At 42.9% G+C, this 27,416-nt stretch overlaps 1 protein-coding gene across 1 annotated transcript in view; it reads right to left on the bottom strand.

Annotated features, from left to right (window-relative positions):
• Positions 1-27,416, bottom strand: part of aff3 (AF4/FMR2 family, member 3) — a 50,600-nt gene that overhangs the window by 7,171 nt on the left and 16,013 nt on the right. Inside the window, exons 4-12 of the mRNA XM_007255576.4 lie at positions 26,197-26,274; positions 26,008-26,041; positions 25,742-25,790; positions 22,027-22,078; positions 19,773-19,810; positions 16,030-16,213; positions 4,059-6,077; positions 3,855-3,979; positions 2,260-2,389 (exon numbers count right to left, since the gene is read on the bottom strand). Coding sequence (XP_007255638.3) covers positions 2,260-2,389; positions 3,855-3,979; positions 4,059-6,077; positions 16,030-16,213; positions 19,773-19,810; positions 22,027-22,078; positions 25,742-25,790; positions 26,008-26,041; positions 26,197-26,271 — 2,706 coding nt within the window. The 5' untranslated portion in view covers positions 26,272-26,274. The remainder of the gene's footprint in view (positions 1-2,259; positions 2,390-3,854; positions 3,980-4,058; positions 6,078-16,029; positions 16,214-19,772; positions 19,811-22,026; positions 22,079-25,741; positions 25,791-26,007; positions 26,042-26,196; positions 26,275-27,416) is intronic.

Below are 27,416 nucleotides of genomic sequence, written 5' to 3'. Positions count from 1 at the left end.
TTAGGCCTGTCACAATATGTATTTCTGTTTAGATTATTTTAAAAAAATCTACTTTCAGTATAATATAAAAGCATAATAATGCAAATACACCCTTTGAAAGAGCTATGACATTTAAATTAAGAAGAATATTCAGACACTGGAACATATATATATGTATATATTTCTATATATTTCCCAAATAAATAAAAACAAATAAAAGAAAACCACTGTGTTTAAAAAGGGTTGGTATACCAACAAGACCAAAAAAAATATTCCAAACAATGACTTGGTTATTTTAGATCATATTTCAGTGTTTTTTCTAACAAAGGAGTGGAGGATATTTTAAGTGGCAGTCCCACACGTCACCCCCTTCCCTGGCCCTGGCAAACATCAGGTTTAAGTTTATTTTTATCACTCTCCTTGCATAAATTAAACAAAATAAAGCGTTTCATATCACTTATCTTGCATAGTATCTTTACAAACCTGAAAGATACAAGCTGGAGCTTGGATATATCTAAGCAATCTTAGCCTTTGCATTACCAAAAGATTGTCTGTATTTCTCTGTATTTCACTCACATTAAATTCAAGTAGCACTGTTGAGGTACATTTATGACTAAAATAGCGGACTGGAAAGCACTGCTCTGTTTCACTGTGTGTGCTATTACTAGCAACAACAGCACAGCCATGATGCACAAAATCAACTCTCAAACTGCTGAAGTGTGTAGCATGTAAAAATCCCATGTCCTCTGCAGCATCTTTCATTAAAATTATATTCTTTATAACGCATTGAACTTTAAATATCCTAAATAAATAAAACATAGAATGAAACCGCTAAGTCAGCATACCAGCATTTATATTAATGTGCTCTTCATGCTAAGAAAAATACAATTGATAATATTAAGATGAGCAAAAATGAGGGTGTGTCCACATATTGTCAACAAGTCCTAAAGGTAATTAAATGAAATTAAATGAAAATTGGTCACATAAAATAATATTATTGTTCCTGCACTAAAAAAAATGATGAGTAAAATTTACATTAAAAAAGTTTCGCAACTTTCTGCATTTGCTTTTTTTAAATTGAAGTAACTTCAAATCGGTTTCAAAACTTAATTTTACATAGAGTAAATAAGTTCACTGAACTTCAGTCAATCCTTTCTTTTTGTAAACTTTACTTAATTTATTTTTGCTGAATCAATCCTTTCTTTTAGTAAAGTTTACTTAATTTCTGCATACAATATTACCTAATTACACTTACTTCATTTATACAATATTATTATATATAGTTTCAGTTGAAACACACATTCAAATATTTACATATCTTAAAGATTTATTTTGTTAACAGACCAAGTCTGTATACTGAAAAGTATACTAAAAAGAATGTATAACATGCCATCCATGTGTTGAGACAGTGTAATATGTGTTTTAACTAAAAATATTTCAATTTCAGACATTATATTATGTATCATAAATTATTTGAGTAATATAAATTAAGTAATTGTAATTTGTTACTACTGTATGCAGAAATTAAGTAAATGTTACTAAAAGAAAGGATTGATTCAGCAAAAATAAATGAAGTAAAGTTTAATAAAAGAAAGAATTGACTGAAGTTCAGTTCTCTTATTTACTCTATGCAACATCAAAGTCTTGAAACCGAGTTGAAGATACTTAAATTGACATGAAATTAAATTTACTTAAAAAAAGCAAATGCAGAAAATCGCAAAACTTTTTTTTAAAGTAAATTTTACTCATCATTTATTTCCGTGTGTGTACCTTATGTACCTGCTATGTATCTTGTATACTAAAGCACTACATACTTGACCAGCTTAGTTGGTGATAGGATATGTTGTTGTTTTAATTTGATATTTTAGTATACCAGCAACATACCGTAACACAATAACTTGATCAATTTATCTGCACAGGTTTGCCATCACTACAGAAATGTTGCTTCTTTGTTGTTTTATCAATTAAACAGACTTGTACAATTTGTATACTTGTAAGAGTGTGGAACAATGATTCATATGTGTGTAATAATACCACAACAGCTATGAGCAAACTGTAAAAAAACTCATAACTCCAGTTCAGAGTGCAGACAGCGGTCAAGTCAGTAAAAGCCAAAACCTCAAACTAATGAAATGAAGCTTTAGTGAAGAGTGTGGTTAAAACAATGAAAGTGTCTGGTCGTTTATTGTTTCTGCTTAAAATGTTCTGTCCTGCAGTCCACAGAGGTTTCTGCTTGTTTACATGGATCTGCTTCTTAAAAGCATAGAGTGCATAGTGTACCTGTGATTTTTTTACTGTGGAGTCTCTCTGGGGGTGTGTGGTCTGCTGATCTGCATGCTGCGTCTTCACAGCAGATGGAGGAGAGAGTGGCGACAGTGGCCTCTTGGTGTAAAAATAGTCCTCATGATGTCTGTATAGAAAAAAACAAAAAGATCTGTCAACCCCTTTATGAAAAAGACCACAAATACGGTAACTCTACTCATACCATAGTAATGGTAACTGTGCTACATATATTGTTTTACTGTTAATCAGAAGCAGAGTGATGAGAAAATTGTGACTAGAACAAGTGCAGCTGACTGCATATGCTAAATTGCATATATATTAGGCTGTTCTTCTACTAAATATACAATTGTAAAAAAATTAGACTAATTTTGAACATATTTAATCAAACTGACATTTAAGCTTCATTTAAACAGATAAGAGATAGCTCATATAACTAAACAAATTACTTATCTTACTTAACATAAGACGTCAAATGTAATGCAGAAAAATAACTTTCTTGTGAGGATAAAATTAGGACACTTTATGCCATAATAGCTGGTATTTGGCTGAATAATCACCTATCAGCCTCTAAAATCATCTGGAAGAAAATGTGTTTTCCACTCCTCTATGCAGGATTCTTTCAGCCTTATTTATCTTCAATGTTTGTATGGATGGTCCCAAAATTAAATCTCACCCACCCTATGATGAGATAAAAAAGCCCATTGTTTCAGAAATCCTGGTCTTTTTCTAGGTGGTTTCTAAAAATATTTGTGTGTATTCGTGCTTTGATGTTTTTTTTTTTCAGCAACTGTTTGGTCACTTTCTGATGGTAGATGGTATACTTTGACATTTTAGAAGTGTTGGATACTCCTTTACTCATCCTGCAGTCTGGTCCTGAGCTAAACCTGCTAATACAGCCTGATCAGGTCATGCTGACAGTTGTTTAAATGTTCTTACACTTAGTAAATCATTTTCTGGATGGTGGAACAAATCATTTCTAATTTCTAAGATCTATTTAAAACCCCTAGCTCTTGGATCTGGCAGTGGTGATCTTCTTACTTCAACAATTAAGATCAAAACAAACTAATGTCTGGGGTTTGAATTAGACAGCTTCCTGGTTCAATCATTTGCTGCTGATGTTCTGCATCTGAATTTAATTTTAGACATTTTAAGTAGTAATATATGGAAATTGAAATGGAAATGTCCTTAACTTTCTTCACAGGACATTGACATTTTTGTTATTAATGTTCAAAAATGTATAGAAGCTCCATTTCTTAATATTGTTCAAATGAGGCCCAAATGTGTATATGATTAAATATGTTAAAAAAAGACAATATTTTCCATGGGTAGTCTTAGTTTTTCACATGACAGTATGAGAGATGTGTAAAAAGTCAGACAACATATTTACAGTTCAAATAGTCAGTGTTCACAAACTTATATAAACCACCATGTAATATTTCAGTAAGACACTTTTGCTGAAACCTTTGAGGCACAGAGCTGAACAAACCAAAGAAAACATGCCATCTTATTTACTTCTTCTTATATGCCTTCTTAAAAACAGTAATAACACCACATGAACACAGAATAGTCTCAGGTTTTGCGTTGAATCATACCCATTTTGCTTGCTGCTGGATCGGCTCTCTTGGTGTTCACCGCTGGCTGAGTGTGAGGGAGCTGGGGGTTTGTCTGTGTGAAAATGGCTTCTCTTACTGTCTCTTTGAGCCTCTCCATTCTCAGCCTGATGAAACACAAAGGCCACACATCAGAGAGCCAGAAAAAAATACTGCAGCAACATCTCTGAATTTTTATATTCTTACCTTCCGTTTACACCTGGCATCTCCAGGCTCCTGCTCCTGCTGGTACAGATGTCTCATGGATGCTTTTTCTTTCATTTTAGCTGGCAAAGAAGAGGAGGATGAAGATGAAGAACGTCTTTGCGAGACTTCACTAGCACTGGGAACTCTGGCTAAAAGTGAGAGGTCTATCTTCACTACTAGATTCCTCAGTCCTCGGTGTGAGTAAGCAGTGGACTTCTCTGTGCGGCCAAATGGCACCAAGGTGTAAAGTTTATGTTTTCTCCGACGCTGCTGACCTTCGTCAGGAGATGTTTCACTTGTCCTGGAGGGGTCTGCTACACTGGACCTCGTCTCTGAGGGTCTCGAGTCGTGATGTCTCCGTTTTTTTTCCGCTGGTCGCTTGCTGGATGTAGAGTCTGCAGGGACTTTGGCGACATTCTGGGGCAAACTTGGCTCAGAGTCTGATTCTGAAGAAGACGACGAAGAAGAAGAGGAGGAAGAAGAAGAGGACGAAGAGGAAGAAGGTGGCCGTGGAGGGCGGACGACCTGTGAGGGGGAGGGTGGAGAGAGTGGAGGAGAAGGGTTGGAGTCTATGACTCCTGCGTGGGAGGACTCCTCACTGCTTCTCCTCCTCTTCTTCGTCCTCTGCTCCTCACGCTCTTGTCCGTTGCTGCGTTCGCTTTGCTGGTGATGCTGGCTGTTGGTGTGAGGTCTCTGCTTGGGCTGTACCGCCTTCCATTCAGCATTTGGCTCCTTCCTCCTCCTCCTCTTTCTCTCCCTCTCTTCACCTTCTCTTCTTCTTCTACTCCTCTCCTCGTCCTCCTCTTCTTCGTCCTCAGAGCTGCGGACCCAGCGGCGCCGGATCAACTGCTCCTCCGCCAGCCTACCCTGTCTCTGAGCTTCTGCAGCCTGGGCCTGGGGACCACCCTGTGCCTTCCCGTGACCGTGACCCTCCTGCTCTCTCTCTCTGCTCTTATGCTCCTTCTGAGATGGCCTGGCGTTGGGCGCTGGTGCCTCTCTGGACTTTGGATTGGGTTTTGGACTAGGGCTGCGTCTAGAGTTAGGCTTTGAGTTTGGCCTAGCTGAAGTCTGTGGGTCAGGTCTAGGTGGAGGCCTAGAGCTGGAACTGTGGAAAGAGCCACTGCTTGACTCAGAGGGGACTAAGTGCTTGGATTTGGATGCAGGGCTGTGTTTTGGCTTGGAGTTTGAACTCTGGTTAAATTTGCTCCTGGGATCACCAGGTCTATGGCTATGGCTACGCTCAGTATTGGGGTCAGTGGAAGACAATTGCCTAGCTTTTGGTTTAGGACTGTGGTGTGGCTTGGAGCTGGCCTGAGAGTGATGCTGTGGATCTGAGTTTGGAACGGGACTTGACCTGGATTTGATTCTAGAGTCAATGCTCTGGGTTTTGGGCCTGTGTGGAGTCTCTTTATGTTTGGAATGATGGTGCTGGAGAGCAGATAGTCTAGAGTCAGTAATACGTTCAGTGTTATGGTCTGGAGGCACCCATGGCCTAACTTTAGGCTGACGCACAGGACTGGAGGTATGCGTTGGTTGTGTAGGACGCCTGGGGCTTTCCTGGTGATGAGTAGAACCCTGAGGATAAGAGTTTAGTCTTTGAGGGGCAGGAGCAGAAACAACAGTAGGACTAGGGCTTTTCGGCGGGTGAGGGGGTAAAGGGCTAGGGCTTCTGCTTCCTCTTAGGCTGGCACCTGGGCTGGGGCAAACACTTGGTACTGGGCTTGGCACTGGACTGTTTCCTGGACTTGGACAAGGGCTATATCCAGGGCTGGAACGAGGACTGTGCCTCGGGCTGTAGTCAAACCTGGGGCTGGGGACAGGGCTTTGGCTTGGGCTGCGGTCCCGTCTTGCCACAGGGTTGGAGTCTCTCTCCCAGTACCTTCCTGGAGATGGTCCTCGACCAGAGTCAAAAGTCACACTGGAGCTCTGACCTCCTCCCAGGTCGTGGTCAACTGAGTGTCGGTTCCTTTGAACTTTCTCAAGCCACGTATTCAGTTGCCAGTGTGTGAAGGATGGGTCCTGGTTGAGGAATGACAAAGACAGATTAGGATAGTACATCACTCTGACACTGTACTTTCACACCAGTTTTGGTAGAAGGCAAGTCTTATTATACAATTATTGTGTTAAAAACTTATTGTACAATATATGGATCTAAGTGTCAACTGTTTTTGCAGACCTCAGCATTGCCAATTGCATTTATTTAGTGAGAAGAGCCCAAGAACTGTTATATTAAATCTGTTTTAAATCTGCCTAAGACCTTTCCTTTCCTCCTGCACCTGCAAATGACTGATCACAAGACACCTCCCAGACCACAATCACTCGAGTATTGATTTCACCTGGTCCCCTCACTCTATAAACACCTGCACTTCATTCAACCCCCACAGAGTATTAGATCTGGTTCTGTCCGTCTATACAAAGCTTATCTTGCCCATGTACTGATTATTTTGAATTTGACCCATATTGTTTTTTGTATTTTCGGCTATGATTATGCTTTGCCCTTCTGTACTAACTACCTGATTATCGACCTGAACTGTCTCACCATTTGTGGTACGTTGTCTGCTTGTTTTTGACTATGCTTTTAAATTATCTTTATTTAATGAATCCATGATTGTCGCTTCTCTGCCTTGCCCTAAAATAGTCTAATTCGGAGGGATCCAATATTTTCCTATTACTTAATATTACAGTATTATTATAACAGTGGCTTACATCAGCAATCTGAAAATGACAATACCATTTTTTAAACAGTTCAGGAATGGCATGAATGTGTTATGATGCTAAATGTTGTCACAAACATACTAGAGACTATAATGAAGTTTATGACAACAAATGGCACCATAGGCTTTATATTGCTATTTATATAGTTGCCTTTTCAAAATATTTATTTATATATATTGTGATATTAATAAATCTGTTACATTTGACTTTTGGCAAAACAGCATAGACTATATGATTTAACAATACTCTACAGTCAATAAGTAACATATAAAAGATTACGGTAATTATGAGGCATTTGGGAAAGCTGAGTAAACAGTTTGAAAGGTAAAGAGTGAGAGAGCATGAGAGAGCAAGAGAGAAAAAGAGAGAGTCTTGGGAATACACCATGACATAAACATCACTCATCCTTTCACACCCCGATCATCCCCCTGTTTAAGTAGCACATCAAAACAAGGCCTTAACACTAACACAACAACATTCATCACACCACATTCCAACCATCAGCTTTTCAAAAGTATGTCTGAAGATCCACACACTATACAAAAAACATTTCTTTCATAATATTAAATCATTATTCTAGATTTAAGTGTTAAATATCAAAACATGTGTGAAAAATAATAAAAAAAAATGACTTAAAATGACTAAAATAGACAATATTGTATGAAAATAATGGAAGAATACTCACTTTCAGGCCAGTCTACTTTTCCCTGCTTTCCTCTCTGCTAGCTGACCGGTGCTAATTTAAACTTCTACTCCTCTACTCAAACACCCCCCCCCCCCTCTTCCTTATCCCTCTCTCCCCTTCCAGAGAAGACACTGCATCTCTTGTGCCCTCTCTCACTCCCTCCCCTCCTCTCTAACACCCCCTGTCTACCTGGAACTGTGCGCTGTTTCCAAGCCTTCCTCCTCAGAGACACTCCTCGACTGCATAGATGAAAAACACATGGTGATCCCTCCTCCCAGCTCCACACACTGCCATATACTGCACACTCAGTAGTAAAGCTCGCTAGGTCACACAGGCACCTTCATTCATACAGTAGAGCAGCTCTGTGCAACCACAGCATGCGGAAAAGCCCCCCTCCCCACCCCATCCATCCCACTTTCTCTGACAATTACCTCCAATTACATTCCACACTTCAACCCTACACCTCACCTTAAAGAGTCCATACCACACAAAACTAATTTAACTGAAATACACAGAAAACTAGACACTGTTAAATGAACATAATGAGGGTTCAAATATAAACACACACAGTGTTAAACGAACACTAACAGTGTTGATTTATCACTGGAAAATTTACTGTTTAAAAAGTTTGGTGTAGATAGAAATCATTGTTTCAAATTGAGAAAATGCATTCAACTCTGCAGTCCATATATGGAGATTAAAATGGCAAAACAGTGCTTTTATATTTGTTTTTGTGAGTTCACAAAAGCAATGCATGTCTAGTGTAACTGTCTAGTGTAACTAGTGTAACTGAGTGTAAAACTCAAAACAAAACAAATATATACATTTTTCCATTTAGTATAGTGAAGAAAAATGGATTTACATTGATATTTCCTTTTTTCAAGTTTTTTATTTCTACCTCTCACAGTCAAGAATTTCAGAAAAAATGTAAAACCTAAACCTTTACTTGATTATCTAATTTTAGATGTTTGCATCTTGTAACATAAGTAGATTGAATTATACCAACAGATTGGTTGAGAAAATCAATTTTTTTTCCTGGAACTGAAAAATGAAAAAATAAAAAATTAAGAAATAAGTGTATTTTTAAATAATTAAGTTTTACACATAATTTTTTATTTTTAAATTTAGCCACAAAGTCAGATATCTAATAAACATTACACTGACTGACAAGAACCTGTAAAGAACCTTTTAATGTTTTAAACATAATACCATTTAAAATAAATCAGATTTGGTAACACTGTATAAGAATACATCAATTAACAGTACGTATGACAGTAAAAAACAATATTAAATGGTTAATTAATGTCTCAACTTGTAATGGGTTGGGGAGCAGTAGCTCTCCAGCCCAGAAGGTTGTAGGAACCAAGTGCAGAGCAGCAGATCTCAAAGCAGGTAAACCCAAGAAAAAGGGGAAAATAATAATAATAATAATAATAAGAATAATAAGAATTAATATATAATAGTATATATATATCTATTAATAGGATCTATAATATTATAGATATAATTATTATTATTAAACCCCGCTCCACGCGGGGATTGAACCCAGGCTGTCGCGGTCGCAGCCCAATGCTCTAACCGCTGAACCAGCGAGCGGATTGGGATGCGGCCGCTTTAATCGCCCTTTAGAGCTTCCACCGAAAGGGGCGGAGCAACGAAAACGGGTGGAGAGGGAAAACAGGCGGAAAACAAAATTCACGCCGAGCGTGAGTGAGAGAAAGGGGGAGAATTGTAAACGAGACTCGCCGTGGAAGCTACGGCTACCTCTTATAAAACGAGGTGAAGGAGTAACTGAACAAGAGGGGCTTCCAAAGAAAACAAAACTGAACTGAGGTGTTTGTGGATTTAAACGCTGCTCTACCAGAGAGGGGAGGAACAGCGCGGGAGAGAGAAGGTAAACAAACCGCGCCTCGCGGTGAGAAACACAGACTCGAGAGGGGCGGCAGAACAGAGCACACCGCTCTGCTCCACCAGACTAGAGAGGGAGAGGAAAGGGATAGAGGAAGATACTTATGCGGGAGAGGCACGCCAGCGATGCTGATCAATGCTCTCTCCAAAGGGGATAGCAGGGAAGAAAAGAGAAAAAGAGCCGAGGCTCGCTCGAAAATCGGGCATAGATTCGCTCTCACGAGCTTCAAAGATCCAGCGCCGAGTGGCTAGTTGGCGTTGCTTATAAGCTGTTGAAAGCAGGTGTTGATAATTAGCCAACTAACCCTCGGCGCTGGCCTGGCGCGCCCTCCGATGCTCTGGAGGACGCCTCGGTTGGCCACCAGCCCTTACAGGACCCCCTCCCCGAGGGGCGGCACCCGACGGCCCCAAACCCGCCGCACGGTCCCGCCGAAAAGCCCTGATCAGTTCTGGGTCCAGGATGTGCCTGGCGGGCACCCAGGACCGCTCCTCCGGCCCGTACCCCTCCCAGTCTACCAGATACTGGAGACCCCCGCGTACCCTTCGGGAGTCCAGCAGCCGTCGGACGGTGTAGGCGGGGGCACCATCAATGGTACGGGGACCCGGAGGAGCAGCAGGACCCACAGAACAGAGGTAGGGCCTAAGGCGGGAGACGTGAAAGGTCGGGTGGATCCTTTTAAGGGCAGGTGGCAGGGCGAGTCGGTATGACACCGGATTGATTCGGCGAAGGACCTTGAAAGGCCCCAGGTACCTAGGGGCCAGCTTGCGCGGGGTACCCCGCAATGGAATATCCTTCGCCGACAGCCAGACCCGTTGGCCGATCCGATAAGAGGGGGCGGGCTGCCGTCTCCTGTCAGCATGCCGTTTTTGGGTCGCCCTGGCAGACAGGAGGGCAGCCCGGGCCCTCCTCCAGGCCCTGCGGCAACGGCGGACCATCTGGTCAGCTGAGGAGACTCCGGTGACCGTCTCCCGTCCGGGGAAAGCAGGCGGAGCATACCCAAACTGGCACTCAAAGGGTGACATCCCTAGAGATGAGTGCCAGAGGGTATTATGGGCATACTCCGCCCACTTTAGCTGTTCGGACCAGGTGGATGGAGCCGAAGAGGCCAGACAGCGGAGGGTACGTTCGAGGTCCTGGTTAACCCTCTCTGTCTGGCCGTTGGACTGGGGGTGGAACCCTGATGACAAGCTGGCTTCTGCCCCCAGCAACCGACAGAAAGCACCCCAGAACCGACTGGTGAAGTGTGCCCCACGGTCCGACACGATGTCAGAAGGCAGTCCGTGGACACGTACCACCTGGTCGAGCACCACTTCGGCTGTCCCCTGCGCGCTCGGGAGCTTGGGCAAGGCTACAAAGCGCCCCGCCTTGGAGAACCTGTCCACTATGACTAGTATCACGGTGTTGCCCCGAGACGGGGGCAGCCCCGTGATAAAATCTAGGGACAGGTGGGACCAGGGACGCAAGGGGACTGCCAGAGGGTGCAGCAGGCCCGAGGGTTTGGTTCTGGGGTCTTTGTTTTTTGCGCATATTGCGCAGGCGGTCACATGTTTGCGCACGTCCTGTTCCATGCGGGGCCACCAGAACTGACGCCGCAGGAGCTCGAAGGTCCGAGTGACCCCTGGATGCGCAGCTTGGGGTGACGAATGCCCCCAGGTAAGTACCCGTCCCCTGAGGGGAGCGGGTACGAACTCTCGGCCCGGAGGGCCGTCTCCCGGACCCGGATCAATCCCTTGGGCCTGCCTCACAGCATCCAAGAGGCCCCAGCGGAGAGGTGCCAGAATCCTGGCCGGAGGCACGATGGTGGAGGGATCGCCTGGAAGAGGGAGGGGCTCCCACTGTCGAGAGAGGGCATCCGGTTTGACATTTTTTGACCCGGGACGATATGACAAGGTAAAGTCAAACCGGGTGAAGAACAGTCCCCATCTGGCCTGGCGTGGGTTCAGGCGCTTGGCCTGCTGAATGTACGCCAGATTTTTGTGGTCCGTCCAGACCAGAAAGGGATGTTCTGCCCCCTCCAGCCAGTGCCTCCACTCCTCCAGGGCGAGCTTCACTGCCAGTAGCTCTCGGTCTCCCACATCATACCTCTGCTCCGCAGGGGTTAGCCGGTGGGAGTAGTAGGCGCATGGGTGCAGTCGGCCATCCGGTCCCGCCCGCTGGGACAAGACCGCACCCACGCCTACTTCCGAGGCGTCCACCTCAACGACAAACGGGAGTCCGGGGTCAGGCAGCCGTAGAACCGGAGCCCTGGTCAGTAGATGCTTGATAGCATCGAACGCTTCCTGGGCTTCTGTGGACCAGCTGAACCGCCCTGACGTCTTCCTCGTCAGAGCGGTTAGCGGGGCGGCCACAGTGCTAAAATTCCTGACGAATCTCCGGAAGAAGTTAGCGAAGCCCAGAAAGCGTTGGACCAGGCGCACAGATGTGGGCCGGGGCCAGTTCTCGACTGCCTTGACCTTGGTGGGGTCCATGCGCAGGGTGTTATGGGACACCACAAAGCCCAAAAACGAGATGGACTGCGCATGGAACTCGGACTTCTCCAGTTTGACGTAGAGGTGGTTTTCCAGGAGTAGTTGGAGAACCCGTCGGACATGGGTAACGTGTTCATCTGCCGAGCGACTGTATATAAGAATGTCGTCTAGGTAGACGAACACGTACCGGTCCAACGCCTCCCGGAGCACCTCGTTGATATACCCCTGGAAGACTGAGGGGGCGTTCATCAACCCGAACGGCATAACCAGGTATTCATAGTGCCCGGACGGGGTGATGAACGCCGTCTTCCATTCGTCACCCGCCTTTATCCTAACCAGGTTGTAGGCACTGCGCAGGTCCAGTTTGGTAAAAATGGTAGCCTGCTGCAGTGCCTCAAAGGCGGATGACATCAGGGGTAGGGGATAACGGTTCTTTACCGTTATTTTGTTGAGACCCCGATAGTCTATGCAGGGCCTCAACCCGCCATCCTTCTTGCCCACAAAAAAGAACCCGGCACCAGCCGGGGAGGAAGAAGGTCGGATGAATCCCAGGGCGAGGGCCTCCTGAATGTACTCCTCCATCGCCCGGCGCTCAGGGCCAGAGAGAGAAAATAACCTTCCCCTGGGAGGACTAGTCCCAGGGAGAAGGTCAATGGCCATGTCACAGGGGCGGTGGGGGGGCAGGATTTGGGCCTTTTGTTTACTAAAGACCTCTCGGAGGTCCAGGTAGTCGGAGGGTACCCGGGAAAGGTCAGGACCCCCGGGATCAGGATCCACACCCTGAAAAGCCCTGGGAGGTTTGAGGCAGGACGATCGACAAGCGGGCCCCCATGTTACCACCGAACGAGACAGCCAGTCAACATGGGGGTTATGTCTCTGGAGCCAAGGGAATCCCAAAATCAGCTGCAAGTCAGGAGCACTGATGACGTACAGCGTGATCTGCTCAGAATGTGGCCCGACTCGCAGCATGACAGGGCGTGTTTGGTGGGTCACCTCCCCTGGCTCCAGGGAGCGCCCGTCGATCGCTGCTATTGGTAAAGGTTCCCCTAGGGGAACCAGCGGCAACGCAAGCCTCCTAGCCAAGGCTGCGTCTAGGAAGTTGCCTGCCGCTCCTGAGTCCAAAAAAGCTGGGATGCGAACCTCAGAATGCCCACACCCCAGTGTGGCATTCAGGAACACTCCCGTAGTGTGAGGGGACCCTGGCCGGTCCGTTAAGGGGCCCTCCTCCCCTAACGGACGTTGGCGTTTAATGCCAGCTCGGGACAGGAGGCGCGCTGGTGCCCTGGAACCCCGCAGTAGAGGCATCTCCCTTCACGCATGCGTGCCTCACGCTCTTGACGGGGAAGGCGAGTGTGCCCCAACTGCATGGGCTGGACCCCGTGGTCAGTTGGGCCTTCAGTGGCCCCTGATGGCCCACTACCTGCGAAGTGGCCACGGGGCCCCCGGGGGATGGTACCTGAGCCCCGCACCCTGCGCCTCTCCCTCAAGCGGTTGTCCAGCCTCTGGGTGAGCTCAATGAGGTCATCAAGCGATGCTGGAGTGTCACGATGAGCAAGCTCATCCTTGAGTTCCTCATTGAGCCCATGGTGGAACGCGCTTGCCAGAGCGCTGGGGTTCCACCCGCTTTCAGCCGAGAGCGTGCGAAACTCTATGGCGTACTCTGACACCGACCTCCTACCCTGTCGTAGGTTCAGGAGGCGGGTCCCTGCCTCCTCTCCTCGGACTGGAAGGTCGAACGTCCGCGTGAGGGCTGCCGCAAACAGTTCAGCGGTAGCGCAGACGTCCGGTTGGTGTTGCCATACAGGGGTGGCCCATGCCAACGCCCTTCCAGAGAGGAGGGAGACAATGTACGCCACTTTGGCACGCTCTGACTGGAAGCGGGACGGCTGAAGCTCGAACGCGAGGGAGCACTGCAAAAGAAACCCCCTGCAGCCTCCTGGCTCCCCCTCATACCGCACTGGGGCTGGTAGCGGGGGCTCTACTCGAGGCACCACAGAGGGTGCAGCAGCCAGGTGTTCCACCTCAGGCCCAGGCTGGGCTTGCTGTACAGGTAGGGGGGGATTAGGAGCGAGTACAGCAGTCAGGCCCTGCAGCTGGGCCAAGATCTGCTGCAGGACCTGCTCATGTCGCCCTATGACAGCTCCCTGGTTGCCCAGGGCGAGCTTTACCTGCTCGAGATCCGACTGCTCCGCTGGATCCATGTTTGGGCTGGATCTTTCTGTAATGGGTTGGGGAGCAGTAGCTCTCCAGCCCAGAAGGTTGTAGGAACCAAGTGCAGAGCAGCAGATCTCAAAGCAGGTAAACCCAAGAAAAAGGGGAAAATAATAATAATAATAATAATAAGAATAATAAGAATTAATATATAATAGTATATATATATCTATTAATAGGATCTATAATATTATAGATATAATTATTATTATTAAACCCCGCTCCACGCGGGGATTGAACCCAGGCTGTCGCGGTCGCAGCCCAATGCTCTAACCGCTGAACCAGCGAGCGGATTGGGATGCGGCCGCTTTAATCGCCCTTTAGAGCTTCCACCGAAAGGGGCGGAGCAACGAAAACGGGTGGAGAGGGAAAACAGGCGGAAAACAAAATTCACGCCGAGCGTGAGTGAGAGAAAGGGGGAGAATTGTAAACGAGACTCGCCGTGGAAGCTACGGCTACCTCTTATAAAACGAGGTGAAGGAGTAACTGAACAAGAGGGGCTTCCAAAGAAAACAAAACTGAACTGAGGTGTTTGTGGATTTAAACGCTGCTCTACCAGAGAGGGGAGGAACAGCGCGGGAGAGAGAAGGTAAACAAACCGCGCCTCGCGGTGAGAAACACAGACTCGAGAGGGGCGGCAGAACAGAGCACACCGCTCTGCTCCACCAGACTAGAGAGGGAGAGGAAAGGGATAGAGGAAGATACTTATGCGGGAGAGGCACGCCAGCGATGCTGATCAATGCTCTCTCCAAAGGGGATAGCAGGGAAGAAAAGAGAAAAAGAGCCGAGGCTCGCTCGAAAATCGGGCATAGATTCGCTCTCACGAGCTTCAAAGATCCAGCGCCGAGTGGCTAGTTGGCGTTGCTTATAAGCTGTTGAAAGCAGGTGTTGATAATTAGCCAACTAACCCTCGGCGCTGGCCTGGCGCGCCCTCCGATGCTCTGGAGGACGCCTCGGTTGGCCACCAGCCCTTACACAACTTACAAGTATTGTACATTTTTACAGTTTTTTTTCTTCTCCTGTAAAGCTTTGTTATTTTGGAAAAACAATGTTTTTGTATTCGTCTATACAGCGGTTTAACTAATTAATTAATATTGAGGTTATAAGAAGTGTTTTACCCTGGAATGAGACAAAACACAAATCAGCCAATCATAACAAATGTACTTAAGGTAAAAGGATACAATTATACAATATGTGGAACTGACCTCAAACATTTTTGCTGACCTTAATATCGCCAATTAGTGAGAACAGCATGAATAAATCTGTATGTGATATGTTCGTTCAAAAACATTGATTTTATTTTATGTATGTTTTACTTCAAATATATAATATTTGGTCATGTTTATCACAATACCTTCTGAAATAAAATATTGTCCTCAAACATTGTTACACGACAAAATACAGGCCAATTAAAAATGCTGGATATGGCCCCTTATTATTACAATATTATTAGGCAACTACTAGGAATTACTGGCTAAATAATCCTAATACAAGTTATGCAGTAATTAGACATATTAAAGTAAGAGTCAGTCCTAATGTTTTAAGGTTTCAGGAGTTAATCAGATCATGTCATGTAAATTTATAGTAAGCAATAGCTGCAGATCAAATACAGACATTCTCCAGTTTGATCTTGTTTCATGTTCTGAAATCAATGAGGCCTACTACTGTTTCCTATCTATTCGGTCCGCAGGGAGTCCACATGTTGACGTGACACTGAAACTCTAAATTCTCAGTGGCCTGCAAACCCTAACCCACCCCCCCTCACCCACATTCCTCATCCCCCACCCACTCACCCACCCACTCCTCCTCCTCCTCCTCCTGCTGCTGCTTCCTCCTGCACGCTCCACTACTCTCCACTAAACCTCTACACCTCCTACTGAACACCAACAAGCACTACTGAGGAGTTCCCACAACAGTCCAGAGGAGAGACACGTGAAAGACATGATGAGACAGAGGAACAGACGTGCACAGGTGAAGATGTACCTCTTTGCTGCAGGTGCCAGGCTGTGCTTGGCTGGCTGCTCCAGGCTGGCTGTGCGCTCGTGGGCTCGGGCTGAGCGACCGCTGGCTACTGCTCTCTGACTCACTGGAGGAATCAGATCCTGAGGAGCCCGAGCTGGAATGTCTCGCCCTCCCGCCATGTATGTGTGTGCGCTGCCCCGACAGGCTGTCAGTCAACGCCCGAGTACACACACGCACGTACATATAGAGAAACACATAAACACATCAGTTATAGATCAACATACACAACAGCACGTGTACATGAGCTGCATATGTACGTGTGAGTGAGATATACACTAATGCATTTAAAAACAACACCAGGTGAGGTGAGGTAGTGTGCAACTGAATAAACACAAACATTAACTAATTCTGTTCATAGAACTCGATCAAATTACAATGAACTCAATAAACACTACAGTGTTGTCTAAATGTCTCATCCCACATCATTTAATGTTCTTCATTTACAGCTGGTAATACACAAAAGAGCATTTATAATGAAAGAAAAAAGCAAGAAACAATGTGCTTCAATGCACTGTTTAGATGCCTTTGTCATATATACAGGTACAGTGAGTCCAAGAAGTATTTGATCCCTTGCTGATTTTCTTTGTTTGCCCACTAATAAAGACACTATCCTTCTGCACTTTTAATGGTAGATATATTCTAACATGGAGAGACAGAATATCAAGACAAAAATCCAGAATATAATTTTAAAGAATATATTTTAATTAATTAGTATTTCAATGAGGAAAATAAGTATTTGATCCCTCTTGCCAAACACACTCAATACTTAGTGGCAAAGCCTTTGTTTGCAAGCACAGCGGTGAGACGTTTGTTGTAGTTAACCACAAGTTTAGCACACACACCAGGGGGAATTTTGGCCCACTCTTCTTTGCAGATCCTCTCTAAATCATGAAGGTTGGTGGGCTGTCGCTTGGCAACTCTGACCTTCAGCTCCCTCCATAGATTTTCGATTGGATTGAGGTCTGGCGACTGGCTGGGCCACTCCATGACCTTAATGTGATTTTTCTTGAGCCAATCCTTTGTTGCTTTTGCTGTATGTTTAGGGTCGTTATCATGTTGGAAGACCCAACCACGGCCCATTTTCAGATCCCTGGCAGAGGGGAGGAGGTTGTCCCTCAGGATTGTGCGGTACATTGTGCGGCTCCATCCATCTTCCCAGTGATGCGGTGAAGTAGCCCTGTACCCTTGGCAGAAAAACACCCCCAAAACATTATGCTTCCACCTCCATGCTTGACGGTGGGCACAGTGTTCTTGGGGTCATAGGCAGCATTTTTCTTCCTCCACACATGGCGGGTGGAGTTGAGGCCAAAAAGTTCAATTTTGGTCTCGTCTGACCACAAAACCTTCTCCCAATAACTTGGTTCATCTTTCAAATGATCATTGGCATACTTGAGGCGCGCCTCCACATGTGCTCTCTTCAGCAGTACCTTTCGGGCACTGCAGGATGAGAATCCATTGTTGCGCAAAGTGTTGCCAATTGTTTCCTTGCAAACTGTGGTCCCAGCTGCCTTCAGGTCATTTGCTAACTCCTGCCGAGTGGTTGCAGGACGATTTCTGACCGTTCTCAGCATCATTGCCACCCCACGAGGCGAAATCTTCTTTGGAGCACCGGGCCGAGGTCTGTTGTCATGTTATACTCTTTAAACTTTCTGATAATTGCACCAATAGTTGTTACTTTCACATCCAACACCTTACTAATCTTTTTGTAGCCCATTCCAGCTTTGTGAAGGTCAACAATTCTGACTCTGAGGTCCTGTGACAGCTCTTTGGTTTTACCCATGTTGGAGACTTGAAATCTGTGTGATCTGTCTGATTCTGTGGACAGGTGTTTTTCACACAAGTGATTAGTGAGAACAGGTGGCTTCAGGTCAGGTAACAAGTTGATTGGGAGTGTCTAACTGGTCTGTAAAAGCCAGAACTGCTAATGAATACTAAGGGATCAAATACTTATTTCACTCCATGAAATACAAATCAATTAATATATATTCCTTAGATTTATTTTCTGGATTTTCTTTTTAATATTCTGTCTCTCCATGTAAGAATACATCTACCATTAAAAGTATAGAATGATCATGTCTTTATTAGTGGGCCAACGAAGAAAATCAGCAAGGGATCAAATACTTCTTGGACTCACTGTATATCAGATGAAGGCCTTGAAGCATGGGGCGAAACGTCACGTTTTTAATAAAATAATTGAACCAACAAAGGTGACACTCCTAAAACAAACTGGTGAAATCCAGGTTTAAGTAAACATTCCGAAATTCAATTATATGTAAAAAATGGATTCTTTATAATTGGGAGTATGGATGGCAACATTAGGTTTGGATGGCAACATTAGTTATTATCTTTGTCTGTGAAACTGTGAAACAGTGATAAGTCTCTAATTGCAGAATGATTGAAATGCGCTTTTTACATTACAAGGTTCAGTTAATGCTGAACATTATGATATCAAATCATGTCACCCAGACATTAAACATTGAGATCATGATTAATAAATGATTATTTTATTGAACAACGGATATGGCGTATTTCTTTGGTGCAAGCTGCCTTAATTGCTAAGGTAGCTCTGTGTTTGAGGTCTTGTCAAGGTTGCTTCCTTATCACAGACTGGACTACAGTAGTATGTTTTTAAGGGGGCAGTACTTGAACAAACACATTGGTTATAGGTTCTGAATGTTGGTTTGAGTTAATTTTTGATGAATTGCCCAGCCTTAAGTTTAGACATTTTATTTTTTAGCTTTAATATTTAAAAAACCTGAATGAGTCATGCATGTTTAATGTGACATTTTATACTATACTGCCAAAAGTATCCGCTCACCCATAAAACAATTCAACTTAGGTTCCATTCACTTCCATGACCACTGGTGTATAAAACCAAGCATTTATAGACATGCAGACTGCTTTTACAAACATTAGTGGAAGAATGGCTGACTTTTTATGATAAAACTTTACTTTTTCTAAATGTGTCCTAGGAGTCGATATTTCTGCAATAAATCTGTACTTCAGTGAAAATATGTTTTTTTCTGTGATGAACTTTTATGTGTTAAAATGATACTTTAGTGTAGGTAAAAGAACTTTAACAGTTGATGCTTGCAGCAATAAGAGTTTTTACCAGTTTATGTACACTCCTCAACATGAATGTGATGCTAAATCAATATTTTAATCACACTTTTAGTATGTTTTTATTGTTCAGTTAAGGAGCTTACACAAATATACTTAAATTGTATTAAATAAAGGCAAAAAAACACATATGACACAATGTATATAATGTTAATTACAAACAAGTAGTAATTAAGTACAAATTAGTGGTACCAAAATAGCGTAATTTAAGTATAGACCTAATTCAGCACAATTTGAGTATTTTTTATTTTCATAAAGCAGGACAGAGAGCAGAGTGAGCGGAGCAGAGTGAGGCATGTTGTCATATCTTGTCACATTGCAGCGCACTGTAGTCACAGTTTACATCATGTGTATTCCAGCATCCTCATCTCAAAACAACTTCCCGTATCCCTGATACCCTTTCACACTTAAACTAGTCAACATCTGTCACGCATACTCTGTGAATGTGAATGTAAAAATCATTTACGTTTATGCTTAAATTAACAGAGTAGTCTATTCCATACACACATAAACCACATGGGTATTGCATAAAGATGCTATACACAGACACACAGACTCATCCAATCATAAACAGGCCTACTTACTTGTGATGATCAGCCCAGGAAGAAATCTGCTGATGCCCCTTTTGAGAAGATAAAAATAAATAATTGTGTTTTTTCAAGGTTTTCGTCCGGACATCCATTATAAACAACAAATGAGATGTTCACAGCAGCACAGTAACTTCAGTAATAGTGATCATGAAAGGTCATGAGCTTAGAGCATAATACTGCAGTGAGTCAACCTGCTATGACTCATAAACACAAAGCTAGACGGTCAGTAAAAGACAGGCACATATTGTGTAGATACACACACACACACACACACATTCTTCACCCACAACTGTTTTCCTTCTTACAGCTTCAGCAGTCTGAGCCAACTATTAGACTTGTCTAACTACCTCAAGATGGCCAGTTGACACACACATACACACACACACACACACACACACACACCCAAGTAATGAATATCACACACCCCAGAAGTGCAGTGGATGTAATAGCTCTACTTTAAAACTAATCAGCCATGTCGTTACACACTGAAAGGACCTTTAAAGAGAAATGAGAGGAAGTCATGTAGGCACTCTCCACGATCTAGGTCAAGCAAGAGACGTGAACATGTGTGTGTGAAAGTGTGTTTGTGCCAGGTCATACGCACGTCTGCACAATGGACTACAACATTTCTGTGTCTCACACACACACGGTCCTGCAGCTGAACTTCTGCTGACCTCATGTAGACTGAGAGGAGGCACGAACTCTTCACGTCTTACTCACTCACACACTCACACACGCCACAGTTAACCTTTGTGAGCAGAAGATCGACTACAGCACAAGCCATCACAAATAACCGTGCACAAAACAGCAGGAAAGAGAGGGTGGGCAGCCACAAACATAAATAATACTTGACATGGGCCCTGTAGATTCTGTTTATATATCGTTGCTGTCGAAACACTACCATGTAGCTCAGTTTTTGCCATTTGATATTTTCTTGCCTCAGTAAAAAAAACTGCATTTTACCACAATGATCCAAAAATTGCTTAAAATAAAATACTTTTATATTTACTTTTATTGCAACTTTTATTGTTTTTTTCTCTCTCTCTCTACTGTAATATTTCCAGTTTAGTGATGTAAGGTTTGATGTGGTGTAGCTAAAAAGTTTCCAATACCTGAACTCAGAATTCTGGCTGATATTATGGCTGCACAATATATCGTTTCAGCAGCATCACAATGTGGGAATTTACAATAGTCACATCACAGGACATGCAATATTACGTGGTTAAGATTTTTATATACAGTACCAGTAAAAAGTATAGACGAACTTTAAATTCAATGAAAAAAAGAAACAGTTTTTCATTATTTACTTTTTCCGGTAGATTAACGTAAAAGTGATCCAACTTATGAAGAAAAATATCTGTATCAGAATATGTTTTATATTATTATTATTTTCTAGTTGATATACAGTGAAAAGCCCTACTTAAGTAATGTTCTAATCCATATTATGGCAAGAACTACTTAACTAAGTAAAGAAAAAATGACTTTAAGGAATGACATTTTCAAGAACTTTCAAATTATCCTCAAGTGCAGTGGCAAAGACCATCAAAAACGTTATGATGAAACTGGCTCTCATCAGGACTGCCCCATGAAAGGAAGAGCAAGATTTTTGTCTGTTGCACAGCATATGTTCATCAGAACAGCATCCCAGAAAACACTTTTAAGCTACTAAATGATTCCTTATGTGTTCCTTTATAGTCTGGATGATTTCAGTATAAATTTAAAAATATAGGGAAAAAAAAGAAAAAAACTGAATGAGACTGGTGTGTTCAAACTTGTGACTGGTACTGTATATACATTAAATAAGTAAACTGATACAAAATAAACTAAATTATTGTCATAAAATATGTAAGACAATATTTTAATATTTCAATATATATATATTTATATATTTATATATATAAATATATATATATTGCAGAAGACAATATAGAGAAAAAAGAAGTGTATATACAGCTGTGGAAGTGGTCTCTTATTTTTTACAGAGCTGTATATTTTTATTTTTTAATCCACAGATTCATAATCAACAGAATACAGAAGCTGTGTGATTCTATAATATTATCCTGAAAATCTAAAATAGAAACAAAATCTAATGTTAAGATTTTAGATTTAATCAGTAAATTACTCTACTCTACTTTAGTCTTCACTGCAGTAAAAAAAACAGAAAACACAAAAGCCAATTTCACCAGAGGCTTAAAACTGATTGAAACTAGAAAATTCGAAACTAGAAGGATCTAAAAAGTGTTCTTACCTTGTCACCGTCATCCTCGTCACTGCTGAGCTTCAGGTCATCAGCGAGCATGCTGGGAAAGGAAAACAGAAAGAAAAGGTGAGAATGTGAGACTATGCAGAGCACCTCTATACATGTGTGTGCACATGTCTGTGTGGGTGTGTGTGAGTGTATGTGTTTATGATGGTGAAGAGAAAAGTGTGTGCCTGGTCAGTTCCTTAGCACCAAAACACACTCATAAACACACCCTTCAGATATGTAACGGCACTGTGGTTTGATTGTTGTGCGGATCCTCGCTCTCTCTCTGTTTCTCTGGCTGTGTTAATTTCCTCTTTAATTGGATGCTAAGTCCACAAAGTTTATGAGTTTAATGAAGTGTGTATAGAGGGAGGGAGGATGGAGCCATAGAGAATACCCCAACCTTCCACATGAAGCCAGCTTTAAAACAGCAGTGGCGCAGAAGCTGTAAAATTCTAGCTCTTCTCCCACCTCTCCTCCCATGTCTCTCGCTTCCTTTTTCTCTGTCAGGTTCATTCTGTTATTCTCCTACTGTTTTTCTGTCCGTAAATATCAAGGGTTATGTATAACAGTGGTGGGTTTGACTGGTCAGCATGATATGGGGGTGCACTCCTAAACATCGGACTCTGAAAACGATTATTGGAAAACAATTTAGAGTAGATCTGTTTAATAAGATTCAATAACCAACCACAATAAAGTATCATATGATGCTGTTTTATACTACTTCTAGATTTCATAATCATTTCTTAGATAATCATCCGCAACTGCCCAAACTATCCCAAAAATACTGGATGGAGAACCATCATTCAGAGAACACAGCTCAAAAATGGGGATATTTATAACCCTCTAACCCAGGGGTGTTCAAACTTTTTTTGTTGGGGGCCAGAAGGAGAAATATATTTGAAGTCACGGGCCACAGACTCTGTAATAAAACAAATAATAAAATATACCACTTTAAATAATATTTTTTTCCTGATTATTTCATTTACACTCCATTTTACTTGACTTACTATCTTTATCTTTGACAGTATTGTGTAAACTAAGATTTTTAAAATTGATGTTTAATTTCATGATGTCTCTTAATATTAAACTCCTTAATTACAGCAACTTTTAGACTCTTTGCCCTTTTTCTGCACTAAAACTGCGCACCCTCTCCGCTTTTAGACTCTTTTACCCTGTTTTTCTGCGCTAGAAATGCGCACCCTCTCCGCTTTTAGACTCTTTGCCCCGTTTTTCTGCGCTAGAAATGCGCACCCTCTCCGCTTTTAGACTCTTTTACCCTGTTTTTCTGCGCTAGAAATGCGCACCCTCTCCGCTTTTAGACTCTTTGCCCCGTTTTTCTGCGCTAGAAATGCACACCCTCTCCGCTTTTAGACTCTTTGCCCCGTTTTTCTGCGCTAGAAATGCACACTCTCTCCGCTTTTAGATTCTTTGGCCCATTTTTCTGCGCTAGAAATGCGCACTCTCTCCGCTTTCAGACTCTTTGGCCTGTTTTTCTGCACTAGAAATGCGCACTCTCTCCGCTTTTAGACTCTTTTGCCCTGTTTTTCTGCGCTAGAAATGCGCACTCTCTCCGCTTTTAGACTTTTTTACCCTGTTTTTCTGCGCTAGAAATGCTCACCCTCACCGCTTTTAGACTTTTTTGCCCCGTTTTTCTGCACTAGAAATGCACACTCTCTCCGCTTTTAGACTCTTTAGCCCATTTTTCTGCGCTAGAAATGCGCACTCTCTCCGCTTTTAGACTCTTTGGCCTGTTTTTCTGCACTAGAAATGCGCACTCTCTCCGCTTTTAGACTCTTTGGCCCATTTCTTAACAGCGGGCCAACATTCATTCTATTTCTAAAATACGGGCCGTAGTTTGGACACCCCTGCTCTAACCCATACCTGGTATTGGGCTTGGGGTCATAAAACAAATTTTTATCTTCTTCAGTGTCCTATTTGATGGACAGCATGTCTTTACAGAAACTAAGCAAGCTGTTTGTGTGCATTTGCACATGTTTGTCAGCAATGGGTGCGACCTATGGATCGGATACATATCTGATTTGGTACCACATATGAAAGTGACTCAAATATGATTAAAAAAAAAATTGGATTTGGCATGTTCACACAGCCATGATCAGATCTAAGCTAAATTGTGCAAAAAAAATCTGATTTGAGTAACTTCAGCCTGGTAATGAGAATGTAGCCTTTGATATAACGATATTTGGATGGTCCATTATAGATGCCTCACATATGCTCAAGTAACAGTCAATGTACATTCAACTAAAGTAGCTGAAATTAGGGGTTTGTTTCTCAGACAGGGACTAATGCTGTGTAGTCCAAGACTAGGCTTAATCCCTGTATGGGAATCTAAGAAACTACATTTAATGTCAGTCCTGATGCAGTAAGTGCCTGATTTAGGACAATGAACTTCACAACAAAGACTCCATTTCCCTGCATTCTCACTCACAGGACTTCCCTGACTCTCCTGATCACGTGACGCTACACGAAGCTACACGCTCGCCGAGCTTCTGATTGCTCACACCTGGACTGCCTTGTATAAATACACCTCTGTTTCCTTTGTTCCCTTGCTGAGTATTGAATCTAGCTTGCTAGCTCCTTTACGAAGCATTTCTTTCGATCGTTCTTTCTTTGCTGTTTTTTACACCACTCACTTGCCTTGTCCTTTTTACAGTTATTTAGACTACCTCTTTTTTCCATGCCCTCTGCCTGTTTTAATTTAACCTGTATGACCCTTTTACCTGCTCCTCTGGTACGTTGTTTGTTTTCGCTGCCATTTTGATACTGACCATGCCTGTCTCTGACTACCTATTTACGCCTTTCCTCTGTGCTAATAAATTGTTTGATTGGTAACTGCATTTGTTTGTCTGTTTTGGTTTGGCCCATGTGACATTCAGAATGCATAGTGATAGTCCAGGACTATGCTCAGTTACTTAGTCTTGGAAACTGCCGCATAGTGTAATATATTTTTATGGTGCTGTATATGGTATACAGTGCATGTATAATGGGGCTATTAAGGCATATTAACTGACAATTTAAGCCATATTGTATTGTTGGTCTTCATCCACTCAGCAAACAGCATTACAATCACTTGTATTCTTTGCTTCTGTTCTCCCCTGTAGCCAATAAGTGTAATTCGCACTTTGAGCCACCGCTATAGAACATGCTGAAACACATGCAGTTCTGGACAAGCTGAGAGAAGTGAAAGACTCGTGGACTGAGGGGGTAGAGTAATATTATGGGATGTTACAAAAATATGACTCTGCTTACAGAATTACACTGTTCTTCCAAGTGTTGCCCTGACCACTTCGACAAAGTTTTACATGCATTAAAATTATTTTAAAACTGTGAAAATGCTGTTTTGATTTAGTAAAATAAAAAAATAAAACACTGAATATAAACTGAAAATACATGTCAATTTCCACATTAATAAAACAGAAAACGGTATTAAAGACAAAAACTGTCTGAGACTAAACTATAAGCAAATAAACAGTTTTATTAATATTGCATTATATGAACTGAATTGGCATTCTTTATCAAATATATCTAAGATATAAGCCACTGAATTCAGAATGGTGTGTGTGTAGGCACATATGTGTGTGTATCCATATGCATCTGTCTAAGCTCTATAATAAAGCTCACAGTCAGAAGCAGTTCAGGCACGTACTGCTGGTGCCTGGTTACCGTGAGCAGATCAGGGGTCATGTGTTCCACTTACGATTTGTGAGGGGCCACACGTGGCATCCTGAAAGATGCATTATCCCTCACTGAGAACCAGAAAACAGAGAAAGAACAAGAGAATTAGAACCAGCAAGAACAAAAGAAACAGCCTTCATGTTCACACAAGTGTAGAGTCAGATTTTTTTTAAAGAAAGATGCTTTCCAGGAACATGCGCATGCACACCCACAGAGATATATAAACATAAAAACAAAGCAAGAGCACACACACTTTATTTTGACAAAAAAATCTGTGTGCAGCATTACCGTGTTTATGCTGAGAGCTGTGTCGTTTCCCCTCCTGCAGCAGACACACAGAATCAAAGCCATCAATCACTCTCCAGGCAGCTAAATAAACACCATTTCTTCTGGGTTAAAAACGAGCTGAGTTTTGCACCCTCTGGTGCCGGCTCATTTGTTGTGCTAGTGACAGGCCGTCATGTCCCTCGTACTCACCTTGGAATCCGAATACAGAAATCGCTCAGTGCCCCCTCCCCCTGGGGGCTGCTGGGAAGGCCAGGAGTGGGTCATGTTCTGAAGGGAGCGAGAGAAAAGATCGGAGGTTAAGGGTGAAAGGTCAGAAAGATTTAAGGACTCTGTTTGGGATACATGCAGAGTGGAAATGCAGGGGTTTCACTGCGTAAGCCGAGGGGCTGTGATGCCCTCTGACTCTGCATGTTGCTTTTATGGTTTGCTTGTCTCAGGTCATGTTCACTCACACCGTGTCATTATGGGTGTTGTCCGCTAGAGGCCACACCAGGTGGTTTGAATTACTGTCCAGAGTTTTTCACAGGCTCGATTTGTGTAGAGCGACTGTGATTAGGTTTGAATTACAGGGAGACTTGACTTGGTCAATGCTGCAGAGCAATGCTAAACAATATCACAGGCTAATCCTGAGCCACATTGCTCAAATCCAATTTTTTGCTCAGATCGGATTTGGCTATATTGACGGTTCACTTTCACAATGGTAAGTGACCTGTATCTGTGTGTAATATGAACGAATCTTTCCTGAAAAGCCGTCGCTTTCTTTACCAACTACAAAGTAAACGTCATATTTAAGACACAATTTGGAGTTTTAAATACATGCTCAGGTCAAGGAAGTGAAAAAAGGCCACGTGGTTTGCTTTTGCTGTTTTTGCAGCTATAGCTGCACAGCTGCATCAAGAGATGTGTTGGTACGAGAGAGAAGCACGTAGCGCATGGTAAAAGCAAAAAGACGCATGGATTCCAATTTGATCGTTCACATTCACGTCTCATGTCCATAGATCGGATACATTTCCAATTTAGGACCACATATGAAAGTGACTCAAATCTGATTTGAAAAAAAAAAAAATAATAAATTTGATTTGGCATGTTCACACAGCCATGATCAGATCTAAGCTAAATTGAGCAAAAAAAATCTGATTTGAGTAACTTTAGCCTGGTAATGTTAACGTAGCCTTTGATATCACTTTATTTGGATGGTCCATTATAGATGCCTCACAGATGCTCACCTAACATTTAACTTACATTTAACTGCATGTCTATTTAAATGCATCTGAACTCTTCAAAAGTGAAATTAAATTATTCTCTTTATTGAATGTAACCCTACACCTTACTCTAACAGGAACTCTAATATTAACAATTTAGGGTTATGTTTAGGGTGAGATTTACCGATTAGCTTAAGGTTTGGTTTA

The sequence above is a fragment of the Astyanax mexicanus genome, chromosome 11, assembly GCF_023375975.1.
Source record: "Astyanax mexicanus isolate ESR-SI-001 chromosome 11, AstMex3_surface, whole genome shotgun sequence".
In the NCBI taxonomy this organism is placed as follows: domain Eukaryota; kingdom Metazoa; phylum Chordata; class Actinopteri; order Characiformes; family Acestrorhamphidae; genus Astyanax; species Astyanax mexicanus.
Note: the sequence above shows the minus strand (reverse complement) of the source record. Positions and strands in the feature narration are given on the sequence as shown.